Genomic DNA, 19,170 nt, shown 5'->3' on the forward strand with positions numbered 1-19,170 from the left:
ATACCTTTACAGTTTAGTTCCACCCCTGGAGTCACCCCACCCTCGCATTCCCATAATATCAGCATGTGAAAGGACAGTGGAAACAACAATATTTTTGTGCAGACAGTTCACTCCTTCAGGACGATAGGTAAGGGTGGACAGCTAAGCTCTATTGAACTAGTTACTTTGAAGCAGGGGGAGGCCTCCATAGCCTTGAGCGATGATAATGGTTGGGCCATCTGTGGCTGGGGTGTGGACGTGTAAACTGCCAGGCCTAGAATGGTGCAGGCCTGACAGCTATAGTGTGTGCTCAAACAAAGAAACAGAGTTAACTTTATAACCTCGGGTTTTGTGACCACAAGCATGTAACCAAGGTCTGACTGACTGACCAATAGCCAATCAATAGAGCAGGTCATAAAACAGTGACCTCAGCAACTGGTTTATATACAGTTAACCCTTTAGTAACTGGATTGTGACAGACACTTGCATATACCAACACTAATTCAATTTAATATGCCATACTGGAGACTTTGGGGGGTGGAACCCATTGGATATATTCATTTAATATACCAGAGTTATGTTCAGTCATGGGAATATGCAGTAAATTAATCCTCCTGAGAAGTAAATTACAAGAAGTAAAACTTATATTTATTCAAGTAGATTCTGTTCACGTTCTTGTTGCACTTGATAGATAGAAATCTGTCAGAATCCCAAAATCTGAAACAAACTCGTGTATAAGAACAGTAGTTTATTGAGTATTGAGGATCTTCTCTGGTCATGCCAGAACTGAGGTTTGCCTGTGCAAAACCCAGTAGTTAAAGTAGCTTGCACCCCCCGCCCCCATCCTGGGAAAGCACGCTCAAAAGGAACTGTGAAAAAGATAACAGAAGAGATGGCCAGGCACTGACCTTGAACAGCACCTGGTACAGTATAACATTGTACAGAAGACAGTTGATAGTCAGTTAGAAAGCAATTAACCCATTCCACCACCCCCAGCATAAAGAAAGCAGCAACAGCAAAATCCCCATAATAACAGGCCTCCTGACATTCCGCTCCCTCTAGGGTCCTCCCCCTGGCTTGCTTGGGCAGTTGTGATGAAAAGCTTTAACGAGGTGGGGGGCTTTAACATTCTCAGCAAAATATCCACTGATTTTGCCCAGGTAAACAACCTTTCCAAGAGACCAAATACTGCAAGCAGTCTCGATAGATGCGTGAATCAAGAAAGTTCATAATGTCTAGTTCCATTAATCAGGACCGTAGGAGGAATCTTCTTCTCTGGATGCCAGACATCCGGGGAACACGTCTTCTTCAGTAAGCTGCAATGAAACAGGGTGTATTTTATGCAATGCATTGGGTAATTCCAGTTCAGCAGTCACTTTGTTTATCACCCTGACAATCTTAAAGGGTCCAATATATTTTGCACTCAGTTTTGAGGGCCGATGAATGTCCCGGAGATTTTTGGTGGAGACGTACACCATATCTCCCACCACTAGGGGAAAGTTGCGTCTGTGGTTATTGGCCTGTTGCTTGTACGAGTCTCTAGCCTCCTGAAGTGCTTTCAAGACAGGAGGCCATTGATCAGCAATGGATTGCATCCATTCCTTAACCCCAGGTTCAGGGACGTCCCCCAGCTGAAGCATGGGCAGAGAGGGAGCTGAACGGCCATGAACCACCTCAAAAGGAGTCTTACTCCGTACTACTATGAACCGAGTTATAGTAAGCATATTTCGCAAAGGGCAACAGATCAACCCAGTTATCCTGCTGATAGTTTACATAACACCTTAGGTACTGCTCCAAAGTCTGATTGGACCTCTCAGACTCTCCATCAGATTGGGGGTGGTAGGCCGAAGACAACCCTTGTTCAATGCCCAACAACTTCATAAATGCCCTCCAAAAACGGGATACAAATTGCGAGCCCCTATCTGTAATTATTTTCTTGGGGGCAGAATGCAACCTGTAAATATGCAGCATAAACAGTTCAGCCAGTTTCTGAGCAGTGGAAATGGAGGTACAAGGAAAGAAATGGGCCTGCATAGCAAACAGATCAACTACAGTCCAGATCACCGTTTTGCCATGACTCAATGGCAAATCCGTAATAAAATCCATGGAGATAACCTGCCAGGGCCCACTGGGCAGTGCAATGTCCTGCAATAATCCATGGGGCCTGCCCGGAACTGATTTTGCCATAGCACAGACAGGACAGGCCTTGATATAAGCCTCGATATCCTTACGCATGGTTTTCCACCAAAATTGTCTATGAAGCAAATGCAAAGTTTTTACAAAGCCAACGTGGCCGGCTGACTTGGAATTGTGCCCCTGGTGGAGGATTTGAGAACACAGATGGGGCGGCACATACAACAGCGAGCCATGATACCAAACGCCGTCACGTAGAATCAAACCATCGCCTCCCTCCGTAGGAGGCACAGAGGACTTTCCCGCCTCCAAGAAGGCGGAGAGAAGGTGTCCGGGAGGAGACACTGATGGCGGGGGCTCTGCCTTCGCCTGCAACTGAGTAACGGCCAAGCCCAAGTGGGTGGGGGAAAGAATAGTGCAGGAAAGCAGAGGAACTACCTTGCGCTCCTCCCCCTCTGGCAAGCAGGAAAGGGCGTCCGCTAAATGGTTGGCCTTGCCCAGGAAAAAAATGAAACGTGAAACAAAAGCATGCAAAAAAGTCTGCCCAGCGGTTTTGTTTAGCAGAAAGCCGGTCCGGGGAGCAGAGTGCAGCCAGGTTTTTATGAGCAGTCCAAACCTCAAAGGGGTGCTCCGCTCCCTCTAAGAAGTGTCTCCACATAGTGGAGTGACCTTGATAGCACAGGTTTATTTATCACCAACAGTCCAATTAAGTTCAGCACTTAAAAAATTGCGGGAGAGATAACCACAGGGGTGGAGACGACCATCCGAACCCCGTTGAAGGAGGGCAGCCCCTAAGGCCTTGTCCGAAGCATCAACATACACCACAAATGGCAAAGGGGGGTCAGGGTGGGCGAGAACAGGGTCTGAAGTGAAAGCTGCTTTCAGAGAATCAAAAGCAGTCTGGCAAGCAGAACTCCAAACCAATGGAGCAGCAGGGCGGGAAGCAGTGGGACCTTTCTCCTTGGTACCTAAAAGATCAGTCAAAGGAAGAGCCAAGGAAGAAAAGTGAGGGATAAAGTCATGGTAGAAATTGGCAAAGCCCAGAAAAGACTGGAACTGCTTAAGAGTCTGAGGAGGGGGCCATGCCATTACATCAGTCACTTGGGCGGGGTCTATTTCCAAACCAGCGGCAGAAATGCGGTAACCTAAAAAATCCAGCTGTGGCTTATGAAATTCACATTTGGAAAGCTTCACAAATAGGGAGTTTGCTAACAAATGGGACAACACTTCGTGAACCAAAGCAATATGAGACTTCTCATCACTGGAGTAAATCAAAACATCATCCAAATAAACGACCACCCCTTTAAATAACAAGTCATCTAGGATCCCGTTGACCAGACTCTGAAACACGGCGGGAGCTCCAGAGAGTCCAAAAGACATAATTAAATACTCATATTGCCCATAACGAGTATTAAAAGCAGTCAAATGTTCATGCCCCTCAGCCATTCGCACCCGGTAATAGGCTTTGCGTAAGTCCAACTTGGTAAAAATGCGACCAGAGCCAAAATTCGCAAGTAAGTCCTTGATTAGGGGTAGCAGATATTTATTAGAGGCAGATACTGCGTTCAAACCCCTGTAGTCTGTGCAAAGCTGCAGGGAACCGTCTTTCTTTTTTACAAACAGAACCGGGGGCACAAAACTGCTGCGTGCCTTCCAAATGAATTTGTGAGCTAAATTCTTATCCAGGAATGCCTGCATCCTCAGCAGGACTCATGGGATACAACCGTCCCTTGGGCAGCTTCGTACCAGGGACCAATTCAATTTTACAGTCAGTATCATGATGGGGTGGCAAAGAGTTACACTCAGTCTCTTCAAAAACTTGCCATAGGTCCCGGTACGGCGAGGGAATCTCAGGGTTAACAGGAGCTTGGGACAGAGAGCAAGCAAGCCCCTCTGATGGGTGCAACAAGTGTTCGGGGGGATCAGGGCTCATATGGTCCCCACAAGGCAGCTTGGTAAACGTCAAAACACGTTGAGACCATTTCACCAACGGGTCATGATCCACAAGCCAAGATAGTCCTAGTATTACCGGGTATTGAGATATGGGGGCAATAATGAAACTACGACGTTCCCAACGTCCCTCACAGTTAGTCAGAATCTTTGGGGTGCAAGAGGTGATGGCACTGCTGCCCATCGGACTGCCATCCATTTGATCAAACCGAATGGTCTCTTTCAACAGGACAGGCTGCAGGCCAAGTGCATCTACTAAGTGGGGATGTATTAAACAGTGGGAATAGCCGGTATCTACCTGGACCACTAGCTTCGGGCAGCCGGGCCCGTTAGTAAGAACAAGAGGCAGAATTATAGCTTCACTCACCCGCTCTGGCTTGGGAGGTTCACACGGGATCGACCATCAATGTGTGGAACCGCTGCATGGGCGCCCCCTTTTGGCGGCGGTTTGGCCGGCTTGGCCACCGGAGTAGAAGTGGCTGGAGTGGGGGTGCGCTTGGCGGGACAAATCGCAGCAATATGGCCCTTCCCGCCTCAATACAGGCAGAGATTCAGGCGGCAGGCATTCTCTTCCACCGAGATCTGGCGCTTCGGAGGAGCAGGGTGGGTAGGTTTAGGACTAGGAGCACCCCACCCCCGGCGTGGTTGAGCTATTGGGGACCGCCCAACCTGAACTCCCAATGTGGCTGCCTCACACATTCGGGTATCCGCAGTTCCCGTGAGTACAATCCATCAGGGTCTGAGGGCTATCCCTAACAAAAGCCCAGTTTATCAAGTCCGGGTGTAGGGCTTTCTTGAAAGCGAAAATTTTCACAGGATCATCCCAATCCTGGATCTTACTGGCCACGGTGCGGAAGTTTTCCACAAACTCTGCAAATGGGGTCTTGCCTTGCCGCATCTCCATGAGTTCCTGTTTAGCTTGCTCGCCCACAAACAGGCTCTCGAAATGATGATGTAGGACCATCATAAAGTCCTGTAAGTTGCGCAGCTCTGCAGCCTGACGTTGGAAGAGTCTCACGTACCAGTTGGCTGCAGGGCCATCCAGCATTGACCCAATCTCACAAACACGTTCAAAATCGTTCAGGTACTGCCGTCCATATTGCAACATGTGGGCATTGACCTGAACCAGGAAAGCCGGGAGCAAGTCCTGAGTCCCATCAAAATGAGTAGTCAGCCGGACCCTAGGTATGAACGGAGGGGGAGCTACTCCATAAGGTGCAAAGTTCGGCAACACACCTCCCGGAGCGCCCCATCCTGGTGGCATGAATGGCGGCATCAGGGGTGGGACTGGTAATGGAACAGGTGCAGCTGGCAGCAGGGGGCCCCCTCCTGGAGCCAGCTGAGGAGGCAGGTGGCCTGGTACTGGAACCAGGGCCAGCACGGGTCCGGGTCGGACAGACTGAGCTGGCACAGATGCTGGAACTGGGTCTGGTGCTGGTTGAGCAGGCTGAGCTGGTGCCGGTGCTGGTGCAGGCTGGGCTGGGGCTACTTGGCGTGCCTGGACAAGGGCAGCTCGCTGGTGTTCCATATCTCGTTCCATATGGTGCAGAGCCCGACTATACTCTTCACGCTCTGAATCCCAGGCCTCCTCCGATGCCTGGAGTATCTGCCAAGCTTCAGCTTCCGACTAATTAGCCCCTTCCGATGGGTGGCCGGGCAACAACCTATTTCCAGCCAAAGGTGTGGTACCCACGTTGCACTGCCAAAACCCGAAGGCTGTGAATCTCAATAGTCCAGACCCCACCACCGCCGCATGGTGACTCCCTGTGAGCCGTCTAACAGGGCAGTCATGAACTGGTTGATAGAGTCAAAAAATCCACCTGGGGTAGGGGCTTCTCCGCCTGTTGCACCTCCAAGCAGTGTCCGGGGCCCCTCTGTTGGTTCAGAGGCTGAATCCGAAGCTCCCGATAAGTCCTCAGGATTAGGGCGCCCATTGTCGCAGACGCACCTCCCGGCTGGGTCTCCGAGGAGATCATACTGATAGCACACCCAAAAGAAACTGTGAAAAAGATAACAGAAGACAGAAGTGCGCCCAAAAGAAACTGTGAAAAAGATAACAGAACTGTGAAAAAGATAACAGAAGAGATGGCCAGGCACTGACCTTGAACAGCACCTGGTACAGTATAACATCATACAGAAGACAGTTGATAGTCACTTAGAAAGCAATTAACCCATTCCACCACCCCCAGAATAAAGAAAGCAGCAATAGCAAAATCCCCATAATAATTATTGTTCTTAGGCTGCTAGGAATGTTATTATATGAGTATTGTTGTTTATAATTGGTGATGTTATTTTATTATTATTGTTATTATTATTATTGTTATTATGCAATGTTATGGAATGCAGTGATACAACATAGTGTATTATGTTGATGCTGTACTATTATAAATCACATTTCAGAAAGCTGTATGTATTATAGCTAGAATGTTGGGTTAAAACACTATGTTGTTTATTTATTCATGCCATGTTATGCACTTCCTGTTTATTGATGTTATGCTTTGTTGGTTACTATTGAATGTTATGATTATTGTTGATATTATCCTGCAGCTGTTTTTCACAGCCTTGAGCACTTCGGGGGTAGGGGGGTATACAAATCTAATAAACTAATAAACCAAACCAGAAATATGGCAGGACCCAGGCTAAGACATCACAGGGTCATGACAAACAAGACCTGGGCAACAGAAATTGTCTTAGGTAGCTTGCGAAGGGTCTGAGCCCTGGAAGAGGAGAGGTCTGCAAGTGGGCCAGCTCTTTACTGTGATGGTTAAATGGAAATTCACTGGTCCAGAAGTTGTTAACTCCAAGCTCCACTTGCTGAAAACAAAGGAGAGGGAATGGCCATTGGTTTGACACACCTGCTAGAAAGTTGCCAGAGGTTGTGGAAAGTGCAATCAGCTCTATGTTTATGGGATGAGACTCACTGTATGCCTAGCTCACACATTGAAAGCTTGGGGAAGGGGGGGAAACATCATTACCCCCCCTCCCAAAATCAGCAAGCTAAAGTTGTCTAAAGTAAGAGAGCAGCTTTTTGAATTTCTCCAGCACCAGCTTACTTTCAGAAACCGGAATCACCATATTCTACAGCTCAGTGCTCCATCTTTTGCATTGTTGCTGGGTTCAACTGCACACAGCACTGCGACCCACCCTTCTTTTTCCTTTCCACTCTTAATCTTTTAAAACAAAATTTTCCACAGGCATGGAAAGAAAAAAATACTTGTTTTGTACCAGCAGTTTTTCAAAATGAAATGAAACAATGGAAAATGACTGACTGATTCAGAATTTTCTCATGTGTTAAGGAACAAGGAAATGCCTTCTTTCCAAGTGTCTGTGGTTGATCAGATACTTTAAACTGAAGAGGCAGGTGAGCGACTGACAAATGCAAATGCAAAGCAAACAAATATATTCTACCTCCAAACTCATCCTGAAGCATACAACAGCCAACAACCTGCGCAAAAACCTCCCAGCTATTTGATGGTAGCTGCAGCTCGTCGTCTTTTTCTTCTTTGTTAAATCCCCTTAAATCCCCAAATGACCTGATAAGGCATGCTATGATCTATATTTAAGACTTCTTCCCTACAGTGTAGCACTACTACCAATTGTTTTTTTTAGCTCCCATTCATCAGATTTGCCTTTTGTCAAACGCTTGTTGTATAGCAGTCCATCTTCCCACATGAATCTTACAGAGTGGCTACGGGACAGTACTTCAGAGGAGATTCTGACTTTATCTCTGATTTCAGCCAAAGTTGGACATTTTAATTGGCCTTAAGTTGCTGAGAGATCGCAGGTACTTCCATTTCAGGCTGGGGATCAAAAATAGCCAGGGAGGCTGGGGATCAAAAATAGCCAGGGAGGACCCTTGCCCCCTTCAGGCCAAGCCTTGTCACTCTGACAGTGCGTTTTTACAGTATTCGTTTGCTCACATTTAGACAACAAATCACACCCAGTCACAAACTCATAGTCACAGTGGTCACCAAAATAGAATACTGGTCATTAAACCCATTGCTTGCCATGTGGATCTGAATAAGATCCATGAAAACAATTTGAGATTCAAATGGGTGAACCTTAATTTTCCTCATAGGTACAAAGGACAATCTGGTATGGTATATTTCATTTATATACTGCCCTCCCCCAAAAGGCTCAGGGCGGTGCACAATAACATAATAATAACATCAATAAACATAATATCGCAGAACAACCATCAATAAATGCATTGATAACATAAAATGTTTATAAACTATCACCGAACACAGACATATGGAAAAAAAATTGAACATATATAACACCTGCAAAAAAATTGAAAAAATTGAACATATATAACACCTGCAAAAAAATTGAACATATATAACACCTGCAATATTGGCAAAGAGTCAGAAAGGATACTCACCATTTTGCTGGAAATGCAGAATGGACACAGGGTCGTTTTATCACATGTGGTGGTCTTGTAAAGAGGTAAAAAAATACTGGATTATGTTGTATGAAAAAATATTAATATTTTGAAAATACAATTTAAAAAGACATCTTGAACTTACCTGATGGACCCGGTAATGTACGAGCCTGGAAAATTGCAAGAACATAATCATTTATTTTCATATATGACAGTAGCAGCAAGAATTGTTTTGTTTAGACATTGGAAAACTGAACACATACCAACAATAGAAGAATGGGAAATGAAGGTTGCATATTACGCAACAATGGACAGACAAGCTAATCAATTAAGGGGAAAACCATACAAAGAATATGCAGAAAAATGGAAACCATGGTTCCAATACATGTCTAACCAATTTGAGTTGTCACTACAACCTATAGAATACTAACATGTTTAAACACATAACCTTATAAACTAACATATCAGTTATTACTAATTTCACTTCCTTTTCTTATACACTAATATATAATCTACATTATAATCACTCATAAACTTAACAATTTAAATAACTAATAAATTTCTTCTTGACTTCTTGACTTGAGCAGGCTCTTTGTAAGGGTCTGGTACTCCAGTCAATAACAAGTCTCAAGAAAGGTCCAAGAGTTTTATTAGAACTGTGTCAAGCTGAATCTGAGATTCAAACTCCCTGGCCCCAATATATACTTTAAGGTTACAGTTTGATTCAACCCATTAAGCCCCCACCTTTGCATTCCCCCAATATCACCGTGAGAAAGGACAGTGATACAGTGACATTCTTTTGAGAATAGGTGAGTTACTCCCTGTGAAAGAAAGATTAGAAGTAGTTACATGCGAAACAAAAGGCAGAGGCCCCGTGGCCTTGGGGCAAGGAGATAGCGAGCCCAGCTGGTGCTGGGCTGGTGCTGGGCTGTGTACGTGCTCTCTGGCAGGCCAAGGATGGCGTGGCCTGACACTCTTCTAGCTGGTCTTCTCCACTGGCTCCATTCTTCCTTCTGGCTGTTGCATGTGCTGGGCCTGGCCATTGCAGACTGACAGGCTGACGAACAATGTCTGCTCTGGAAACATCCAAACTGGAATTCTCTGTCTCCCAAGATTCAGTCTGATGCTGCAGACCGGTCTCTCCTGCATAAAGCTGGACTTTGGCAGTGCCTTTAGCTTGAAGTTCTTACAGCCTTTCTGGCTCTTTGCAGTAAAAACACACAGACATTGGAGCTGAACTGGCGGTAGACTTTGGCAGTGCCTTTAGCTTGAAGTTCTTACAGCCTTTCTGGCTCTTTGCAGTAAAAACACACAGGCATTGGAGCTGAACTGGCGGTAGGCTTGTCACCTTTCTGGGGAAACTGTTTACACTGACCTGGATGGGTGGTCTTGTTAAGTGATCTTTCAGATGCCCTATGCGGTCTACCGATGACCAGTTTTCTCCCACTAGGTTTGCTGGGGAGTTTTCTCTCTCTAATCTTTAAGGCCATCACTTGCTCTGCCATTTCATTCAAGCCTCTAGAATTCCTAGCCTGGACTAGCTCACCCGCTCCTTCTGGAAGTGCTTGGCAGAACTGCTCTCTGGCAGTTCGGTGACAGAGCGTCTGCTCCGGCTGCACTCATCCATAAATCAGTAGTTCTCCGTATCCTGGACATAAAATCTGGCATAGTCTTTTTATGCTTTGGGGAAGCCTTGTGCAACTCCTGCCGCAACTGGTTTTTGGTCTTCCCAAAGGGCAAGCGGTTTAAAAGTCTGATAATTTCTGTTTCCTCTCTGGGTGAGCTCTCCAGAAATCTGTGCCCACAGAATTTGGAAATAGGCAGAATCTGGAACATGCTGTTTCAAAAAGAGTAAAAAAATTGCTAGCAAATTCAGCATAGCTTGCTGGTTATTCATGAATATTTTTTCACCATCCCCTGGTGTAGTTGGCATCCCCAGTAGGTCTTTTCAGCTCTACTCTGACAACATTCCAAGCCTCTGTTCCGTTCTGGATCAACTGGATTCAAAGGACTCAATAGCATTCTCAGAGAAGCAAATAAAATTTTCTTCCTCTTCACCATCTGAACAGCTGCTTGTATCCGAAGCAACTTCCACACCTTTCAGCTTCAAGCCGGGCTCCATTTCCATGGCTCAAGTCTTTCGATCTGATTCTCTGCCCTACCTTGCATTCCTCATCTAGCATAATAACAAACTGTGCACTACATGTGATCTTGTGTTCACTGCACTCTTATTATTGAGTGAACTGCCATCATGTCAAAGACCTGACCCAGCCTTTGGGGTGGTAACAGTGCCAAGCTGTGGGCCCTGAACCAAAACTTCAGCCGTTTCCGCACTGCGTCGATGGGGGTTGGGTCAGTGCATTCCAGAAACAGCCAGGAAGACGTCGCCGCGGAGCGCCATTGCCCAGTTGTCTCCGGCTGTCCGGCACATCACCGAGGCCTGGGGACATGCCCAGCGTCGCAGGGCAGCGGGGCGTGTCCCCAGGCCTTGGCAACGCGCCAGACGGCCGGAGACAAGGTAAGTGAAGGGTGGAAGGGGGGGAGAGCGCCTTGGAGCCGCTGCCATTCGCATGGCAGTGGCTTTTCAAGCCGCCGCTTTTTCCGGAACCTCGCCTTCCGAACGAGGTCGGTAAACGGCGAAGCTTCAAGGCTTATAGTCGGGCAGTGCTTAGGCGGCATCGCTGCAAAGCGTGCTGCACCAGTGAATGGCTCCCTGGGGACGGCTTTTTGCCGTTCCCAGGGCGCCATATACTGCCCGTGCGGAAAGGGCCTTTAAACACCAAACAAATTTTAAAAATTTTTATTAAAGAAAGACACATGCTTAAAAAACATAACAATGAACACAGAAATCAAGGTACAATTCAGATACAAATGAATTTTTAAAATTTTTATTAAAGACACAGGTTTAAAAAAACATAACAGTGAACACATTAAAAAAGTACAATTCAGACACAAATACAAAACAACAAAAGCTAAAGTCTACATACCAGGCAAAATACTTGCAAGCCAAAGGTACCAGATATATTCCATGCATGCGCGAAGTTCCAAAAACTTGTCAGGCAGGGTAACAGCAAAGCAGAACACAGAAAGAGGAAAGTAACAACATGAATTTTAATTAGAGTTTAACTTAACTGAATTTATCTAATTTTAGTTAGTGGAAGTAGGCGCTGTACTCCATTTTAAATTATGGGTTATCATTCTCGAGTCAGCTTTTCTTGTTTTATTCCTATTGTAAATCACCCAGAGCCAGTTTGGGAGGGACAATCAAGAAATTTGATAAATAAATAAACTAACACTGATAGAACTAATTTACGGTTTTAGCTGGCCATGCCAAGTGATCATTGATGTAATCCAATCAGAGTCTATCTTGATATGATGAAGAACAGATTCACCCCTCCTTCCTGAATCAAAATGTATCCAGTTATCCCCTTAGTTGATGGCTTACAAAATTAATGAAGATGACCACATACTTCTAACAAACAATGACCTCTGAAAAACAGCACGCACATTCCCAATTAGGAAACACTTGCTTTCTGTAACTTTCTTGAGGAAGAAAAGGGATTTTTACAAGGGCTTAAAGCAACAAAATGGAGTCTCTCTCTTGACATCTTGTTGGTAGTTCAGTGGGCCCTGGGGGTGCAAGGCCTTGCTCTGTTGACAACACAGCTAAGCACATGGTGAAAGTGGAATAGGCCACCTTCTACCACAACTGCTGCGACCCAGTGGCGTAGCTAGGGAAAATTGAGCCCGGGACAAAATCTGAGTTTTGCGCCCCCCCCCCCCAGCATATGGGCAGCGCCCCTCCCCCTTCCCCACCATGACCAAACACCATCACATTATAGAACATGCCCCAACACATGAATCTGAACACACCCAGTGCTCCCTAGTTTAAACAACATTGAAAGTGATGCTATTTTTGAAGGGGGGGAATGCACCCTGAAACAGCATCACTTTTAATGTTGTTTAAACCAGAGAGCCCAGATTCTCCTTTTAAATTCACCTTAAAGAGAGACTCTGGGCTCTCTAGTTTAAACAACATTGAAAGTGATGCTGTTTCAGGGTAGATTTCCCACCCATCCACCCCAAACAGCACCATTGTCAAAGTTGGTTGTTGTGGGTTTTCTAAGCTGCATCCCCGCTGTGGTCTGGTAGATCTTGGTGGCTGGTAATTACTAGAGGTGTGAGTTCACAGAGTGGCTGGTATCTCTCAGAGGTGTATCAGCATGAGAGAAGTCTGTTATACACTCTGTGTCCAGACTTCCTCTTATAACAGACTTCTCCCTGTGATACACTCCTCCTGAAGCATGCCAGCCACAGAGGCAGGTGGAAACGTTAGGAACAAGATCTACTCAGACCATGGCCACACAGCCTGTAAAACCCACAACAATCAGTTGAATTCTGGTTGGCTGTGAAAGCCTTCAACAATACTTTCAATGTTTTTTTTAATCGAGGGAGTCTAGATTCTCCCTTTAAATCCACTCCAAAAGGGGTGGATTTTAAAGGAGAATCTGGGGAAAATTTGAGGGTGCTTGTCACGAGAGAGCAATGTTTAAGATAACAGTACCAGCAATTTTAGGCTATCTTTTAGGAGACTATCCTGGATAGCTATACCCAATCTAGGTTTAAAAGTGAAGTTTGGTTCAGGGAGTCCAAAGTTATGGACCTTCTCAAAAAGGGTAGCCCCATCTACTATTGGGGCTCCCATTGGAAACAATGGGGATGGAGCACTCCTTTTGGGGGTCCATAACTTTGGACCCCCTGAACCAACCTTCTTCGTCACTCAAACCTTGGTGGTATCAGAAGTAGGATTTCATCCTTATGATTACCACCTAGCTTTAGTGGAAGTTTGATCTCAGAGGGTCCAAAGTTAGTGGACCCTCAAAATGATAAATGCTCCCATCTGCTATTAGCTCCCATTAAAACAATGGAGGGAGGCTGGGGTCACTCCCCTTTGGGGGGGTCCATAACTTTGGACCTCCTGAACCAAACTTCACCAAACTTGGCTGATATCATCAGGAGAGTCACCTGACGATAGCCTGAAATTTTGGTGCCACTAGCCTAAAAACTGTGCCTCCTGCAGACCAAAATTGGAAAAAAACAGTAAAAAATACAGAAAGCTTCAAACGAACCTGCAATTTTTCCGCCCACCACAAGGTGGCGCCCGGGGCGCTTGTCCCCGGATGTCCCCATGGTAGCTACGCCTGTGCTGCGACCATCAGCTGACAGGCCATCCCAGGAAGCATTACTCACGCTCTTTCCCAGCCACAGTGGGGTATCTCACACATACAGAGCCTATGGAAGTAATGTATGGATCGAGGGAGTTGGTTCACGTGATATGTTACCTGCCCAAAAGATAGAGCAGCCAGTGCATATTGACCTGATAGGAGGGCGACATCAGATATGTGGCAAAAAGAAAAGAAGAGTTTGGATTTACAGTTCTGTTCGGTATGGAGTCTAAAAGTGGCTTACAAACTCCTTCCCAGCCTCTTCCAACAACACAACCTAATGAGGTAGGTATGGCTGAGAGAGTTCTCAGAGAACTGTGACTAGCCCAAGGTCACCCAGCGTAATGTAGGAGTGGAGAAACGAATCTGGTTCTCCTGGTTTGAGTCCACCACTCTTCACCACTATACCACACTGGATACAACCCCCCACACACGGGAGTTTGCTACCTAACTTCAAAGGGTGACACACTTCCTGAGGCAACAGAGATGAAAATACCTCAGGAGAACAATATGTTTGATGAGATTTTTGGTGAGTATTCCCAGGGACCTCCGAATGGTAGTCTCTGGTCTTAAACCAAAAAAACACATGAAGCAGCTGTGTGTGAAACCAATGTCTGAGGATACAGTTTCAAGGTGAGGTAAAATACTGATGGTCTTCTCTGTTGCCTGGGTACATTATAGCTCTATTCAGTGGGTGTTTGTCAGAGGGTACAGATGACATCAGTCCTAATGAGATTAGTAGCTTCTGGCAGGAGCCCATTATTCCACAGCTTGCATTCCATTAAGGCTGTCAGGAGGAATGGCGAGTTTAGTGTTTGCATCAGCCCTCCCAGATGCCAATTGTCTTTTGTCTGGAACCCATTTTGCCCCTGCTGGAGACCTTTTTGAACTAAACCTACACACACATATGGAAGGGCATTCTTATTCTCATAACTGCCCCTAGGGATCATGGGAATGTCCAACCCCTAATAGCACAGCAGTCAATGCAGGCTGTTGTTCATCCAGCCCCAGGCCACCAGGGGGTCATGTGACCAGGTGCTATGGTCATTGCTAGCAAACATTGGATATGCATTGGTAGCCCAGACTTCTGCTTCCAGTGTGTCAGGTTTTGTCGAGCCGCTGTGCTGTTGCCAAGAGACCAAGACTGGTAAAGAGCCCCAATTTCGATCGGGGAACCAGCTGGGGGGAGGCTGGTGGCAGGAGCCCCCCCCCCCCCCGTGGATTGAATGGTGGGGATCAAGTTGCAAGGGCGGCGGGTGCAAGGATCCGATGGCAGTGGTTTTCTCGGTGAGTTGGACGGGGGAGAGTCGGTGGCAGAGGACAGCACAGCAAAGAGTCATTGTGGAGAGGACAGGTACAAGTGGGTGGTAGGACTATCTTACTACACTGAGTAGCCAGGAGTCAAATGGCGGGGAATCGGTGGCAGAGATTTCCCCGCAGTGGCAGACTAAGACTTCTAAGAAGAGCAGACATGGATCCTGCTGAACTGGCCTGTGCTGCCTGTGGGCAAGAACTGGCTTTTAGTCTTTGCACGGATGATCATTGCGACTCGCAACAGACCAGTGGCTATGGACTAAGCAATGTGGGTTGGTGGCAGAAGCCCCCCAGTAGACTGGTCGAGGGAAAGGAGACATTGGCCTTATTCGTTCCTGAGCTTTTGCACTACTGCTCTTTTTTGCCGCTGCTTAATGTAGCTAGTTAGGAGTGTGGGCTACTAGGAGCCTTTTGTATTTTGTCAGCTAGTTAGCTTTCCCCTTATATGTATACATGGTTAGGGAATGTAGTTAGCTTTTTCCTTTTCATTGTTAGGAGTGTAAGTTAGATGGACATAGCCAACCCCTTTGGAGTAATCAGGTAGTACTAGTAGGTTGTTTTGTGCAGCAGTTATAGTTGTAGAGTAGTCTTAGTAGGTTGTAGCTTTTGTTTTATTGTTAATGTTATAGAGTTAAGTATTACTGTTAATTTTATGGAATCATGTATTGATAATGTTAATGTTATGTAGTATGTATTGATACATTGGAAACATATGTTGTGAATGTATTGATATATTACTATTTGGTATTGCCTATATATTGATGTTCCGATATGCTGATGACTATGCTGTTAATATACTGTTTTTGCTGTTAATGTATTTGATAGTCTAGATCTAGTTTGATGTATGTTGTTGTGCATTAAAATAGTGCTGCTGCTAACAACTATTAGTATATTGTTAGGTTTGTAGTGTTAAGTCACCATCTGAAATTTGACTATTTTAGTCATTTTAGTCATAATGTTATAACGTATTTTATTTATGTTGTTAGTCCCTTCGGGGATAGGGCGGGGTACAAATTAAATTGATGATGAAACAAATCCTTTCATTCATGTGCCGTTTATGGAAAGAAAACATGAATTTCTTAAAATTAGGCAACTGACATAAAGAGCAAAACCTTTTCCTGTGAGGAAGGATGCCCCCACTTCCCCTAAATCTCCAAATGAATTTAGAATCCAAAGTACCTCTAATTGCCAGCACATGATGTGGCTATGATATTGCCAGTTCTCAAGATGACTGCAGAGTGTCAGGTCTCTCCCCCAACACTGCAGCCGTAAACGTCCCCCCTCCCAATCTGCTGCAATCTACAAAAATCACCCATTTCCATCCAAACAAACCCTAGGGTAAATTGGAGAGTTGCCAACCCCAGGCCTAGACGTTCCTGGAGATTTGGGGATTGGGCCTGGGACAGGGGAGGTTTGGGAGGGACTTCTGAGGGGTCTGAGTTCACACAGTCCATGCTTTAAAGATGCTGTCTGGAAATTGGATTTAGCGCCCGGAGATATCCAGGAATCTTCAACAAATGCACAAGTGGAGGAGACTGACGGTTACCATTCTAGCAGCAATTATGCTTATTTGGCTGCAATACCTGCCTTGTTGCTCAATTACAAACACTACCACATTCACTTCCGGCAACAACCTCAGCCTTGCTTCCTGGTTCTTTAGTTAAACTAGTTCCTGGAAAGTAAGAAGAATTCTCTTGTTCATGAGATGCTTCAACTATTTTTGCTTGATTGGGAATTTTATGTTCACTGTCCAGTTTCACTTCTTCTGACTTTGGGCAACATGTAGCCCATTCTGAATTGACTGATGCAGATGATACTTCTGTTGCCTCCTCTTCCTGGCAAGGTTCCTTATTAGGTTGCCCAATCTCTTTTGGATGCTCTGGTGGGCTGCTATCTTCTGGCCGGATCAGCCCTTTACCCCTTGGACAATGCATTAATGAGAAGAGCCTCAAATGCCTAAAAGAAGATAAATTAATAAAACTTCTTCTGAGAGACAAAGACTCATTTACAACAGTGGCAAATTTTTTAGCAGCCATATTGCTCCAGCTTATAGCAAAATGTAGCGTTTCCTGAGTATTCTCATCTGGCCTAGGGTATACTTGTTTTGAATCTCTTTTGAAGTTTTCACCTGAAGACTTTATCATATTTGAACCGATTTTTTTTTGCCCCAAATGCCAATAAAAGTAAAGTTGAATTATTCAGGGGCCGGCTGGGGGTTGGCAACGGGTCATGTAGTCCCTCGGCTTCTCCGCCCAGTCACTGTAACACTCAGATGCGTTTGCCCACATCTAAGATGACCGCCGCTTCCCTGGCTCCAACCCATAAAGGACACGAAAGCCCTCATTCAAAATGGCGGCACACAACCACCACTCGCCCCCATCAAAACACCGTCCCATCTTTAAGATGGCTGATTTTTCCTTCACTGGCAGCCATCGCAAGAAGCGCCCCACATGACCTTTGTCCAATAGCGCCACGCGCTGGGATCTGGTTCCTCCCAATTTCCCCCACGTCCGGCCAATGGAACCCGGTCCTACGTCCTAGGCCAGGAGGGTCCCGTGTCGCCGAGAGACTTTCCAGGCCGCCTCGTCAGTGCGACGCAGCCAGCAGCCAATGGCGCTTTGCCGCCGAGTGGACCGGGAGGCGTGGCCAGCCCGCGCCGCCATTTTGTGAGTCTATATAACACGTAGCCGTTGGGTTCGCTCCTGCTATTCCGGCGCCTCCACTCCGTTCCCTTCGGGTCGTCTTCGTGTGCCATGGACGGGTGAGGAGCATCGAGCGCCGGGCGCCGCCTTGGCCTCAAGGGGAGATGGGTCTCCTGGCGGGCGCAAAGCGAGGCTCCTCTGGGCTCGGCGTGAGGAGCCCCCGCCGGAGTCCCGTTCCCCTGAAGAGGCGCCCCGTGGCGCTTCTCCCGTCATGGGCGAAAGAGAAGCCGCGGTTTTCCTTCATCGGGGGGGGGGGCGGGGGGGCAGGGCCTCGGGTCTTTCTTTTACAATTTTTCCAGTTCGGCCCCTGAGTCGGGGGGCGGGGGGGTTTCAGCCCCTTCCTCACGGGCCGAGGAGAGCGCGCACGCGGCCCATTCCCATCCCTCGCGGACGCGCCTCACGCTCTCTCCTCGGGATCCTCTGAACTGCGCGCCCACTCGTTTGGCCGCGGGCGAGCGCCCTCCCCCCACGTTCTAGCAGCGCGCACGCGCGCTCCCGTTCCGCTCACCTGGACTGCGCACGCGCGCTCGCTTCCCTCTCCTGCACGTTCTGGGGCGCGCGCGCTCCCTGTTCCCCTCCCCCGCCTGCCTCCAACCGCTCTTCAAAGTTCTGAGCCCCACCTGGACTGGGCATGCGCTCCTCTGGCTCTTCCCTCCCTGCCCCATCTTTTCTTCTGCTTTCCGCCCGAGGTGTTTGCCGGGGCCGCCCTCCTGCTGGCCACGCCCACTCTCATCCTCACCCTTAGAGAAAAGGGAAATTGTGGAGGAGGAAAGTGAAATACGGTCCTCCCTTCCTATGTTTCTCTCCGCGTCACGCGGGAGGAAGGGAGGGCCGGCTAAAGATGGGAACAGGAACCGGGCGGAGTTGAGGTGCGCTTGCGCAAAGTCCGTTGGCCGCCCTTCTCCTGCGCATCGTGTGGTGGAGGGGCTCGGTTAGCTCCTGACAGCCTTAGAATCAGAGTTGGAAGAGGCCCCCGAGGGTCATCAAGTCCAACCCCCTGCCATCAAAGCACTCCTGACATATATTCATCCAGCCTCTTTCAAAACCTCCAAAGAAGGAGACTCCACAACTATCCGAGGCAGTTGAACAGCCCTGACTGTCAGGAAGTCCTTCCTAATGTTTAGGTGGAATCTCGTTTCCTGCCCCTTGAACCCGTGACTCTTGGTTCTAGTCTCTGGAGCAGCAGAAAACCAACTTGCTCCCTCTTCGACATGGCATCCCTTCAGATATTTAAACATAGATACCATGTCATGAATGCCAACAGGTCTTTAGGAGAAGATGCCATAACCCCCCTTCTCCAAGTATCTGGACTGATGAGGGGAGGGGGTGAATAGTACTTCAGGTGCTTCCTTTTCCTGGGAATAAGTTGGTGTGTTTCCCTATTAATTCACTAGTGGCTTTTCCCAGCCTCTAGAAATGTGAAGAAAAATCAGTTTTGTTTTGCTCACTTTCGTGGCCCGAGGCTGTGCAGCATCATGTCCCT

General features: G+C 47.0%; 2 protein-coding genes across 6 annotated transcripts in view; one reads left to right on the forward strand and one right to left on the reverse strand.

Annotated features, from left to right (window-relative positions):
• Positions 1-792: 792 nt before the first annotated feature.
• LOC125432887 (WAS/WASL-interacting protein family member 3-like) lies at positions 793-18,415 on the reverse strand. 4 transcript variants are annotated; one of them, XM_048496985.1, is made up of 6 exons: positions 18,196-18,292; positions 11,434-11,497; positions 8,592-8,616; positions 8,447-8,500; positions 4,430-6,061; positions 793-1,295 (listed from the first exon to the last, which is right to left on the reverse strand). In XM_048496985.1, exon 5 carries the CDS (start codon positions 5,600-5,602, stop codon positions 4,754-4,756), a length of 849 nt encoding a protein of 282 aa, XP_048352942.1. In that variant the 5' UTR covers positions 5,603-6,061; positions 8,447-8,500; positions 8,592-8,616; positions 11,434-11,497; positions 18,196-18,292; the 3' UTR covers positions 793-1,295; positions 4,430-4,753. The 4 variants fall into 4 exon arrangements, with proteins under 4 accessions (XP_048352942.1, XP_048352943.1, XP_048352940.1 ...); XM_048496986.1 differs by lacking the exons at positions 11,434-11,497; positions 18,196-18,292 and adding an exon at positions 18,308-18,415; XM_048496983.1 differs by lacking the exon at positions 11,434-11,497.
• Positions 17,615-19,170, forward strand: part of PTBP1 (polypyrimidine tract binding protein 1) — a 76,568-nt gene continuing 75,012 nt past the window's right edge. The window contains exon 1 of one of the 2 annotated variants that reach the window (XM_048496980.1): positions 17,615-17,746. In XM_048496980.1, coding sequence (XP_048352937.1) covers positions 17,739-17,746 — 8 coding nt within the window. In that variant the 5' untranslated portion in view covers positions 17,615-17,738. The remainder of the gene's footprint in view (positions 17,747-19,170) is intronic. The other variant, XM_048496981.1, reaches the window with a different exon arrangement.

Source organism: Sphaerodactylus townsendi, linkage group LG05 (assembly GCF_021028975.2).
Source record: "Sphaerodactylus townsendi isolate TG3544 linkage group LG05, MPM_Stown_v2.3, whole genome shotgun sequence".
NCBI lineage: Eukaryota > Metazoa > Chordata > Lepidosauria > Squamata > Sphaerodactylidae > Sphaerodactylus > Sphaerodactylus townsendi.

Excerpts from the sequence above, each read along its gene's own strand:
- LOC125432887 (XM_048496986.1), bottom strand. The coding sequence starts at position 5,602 with ATGGAACGAGATATGGAACACCAGCGAGCTGCCCTTGTCCAGGCACGC.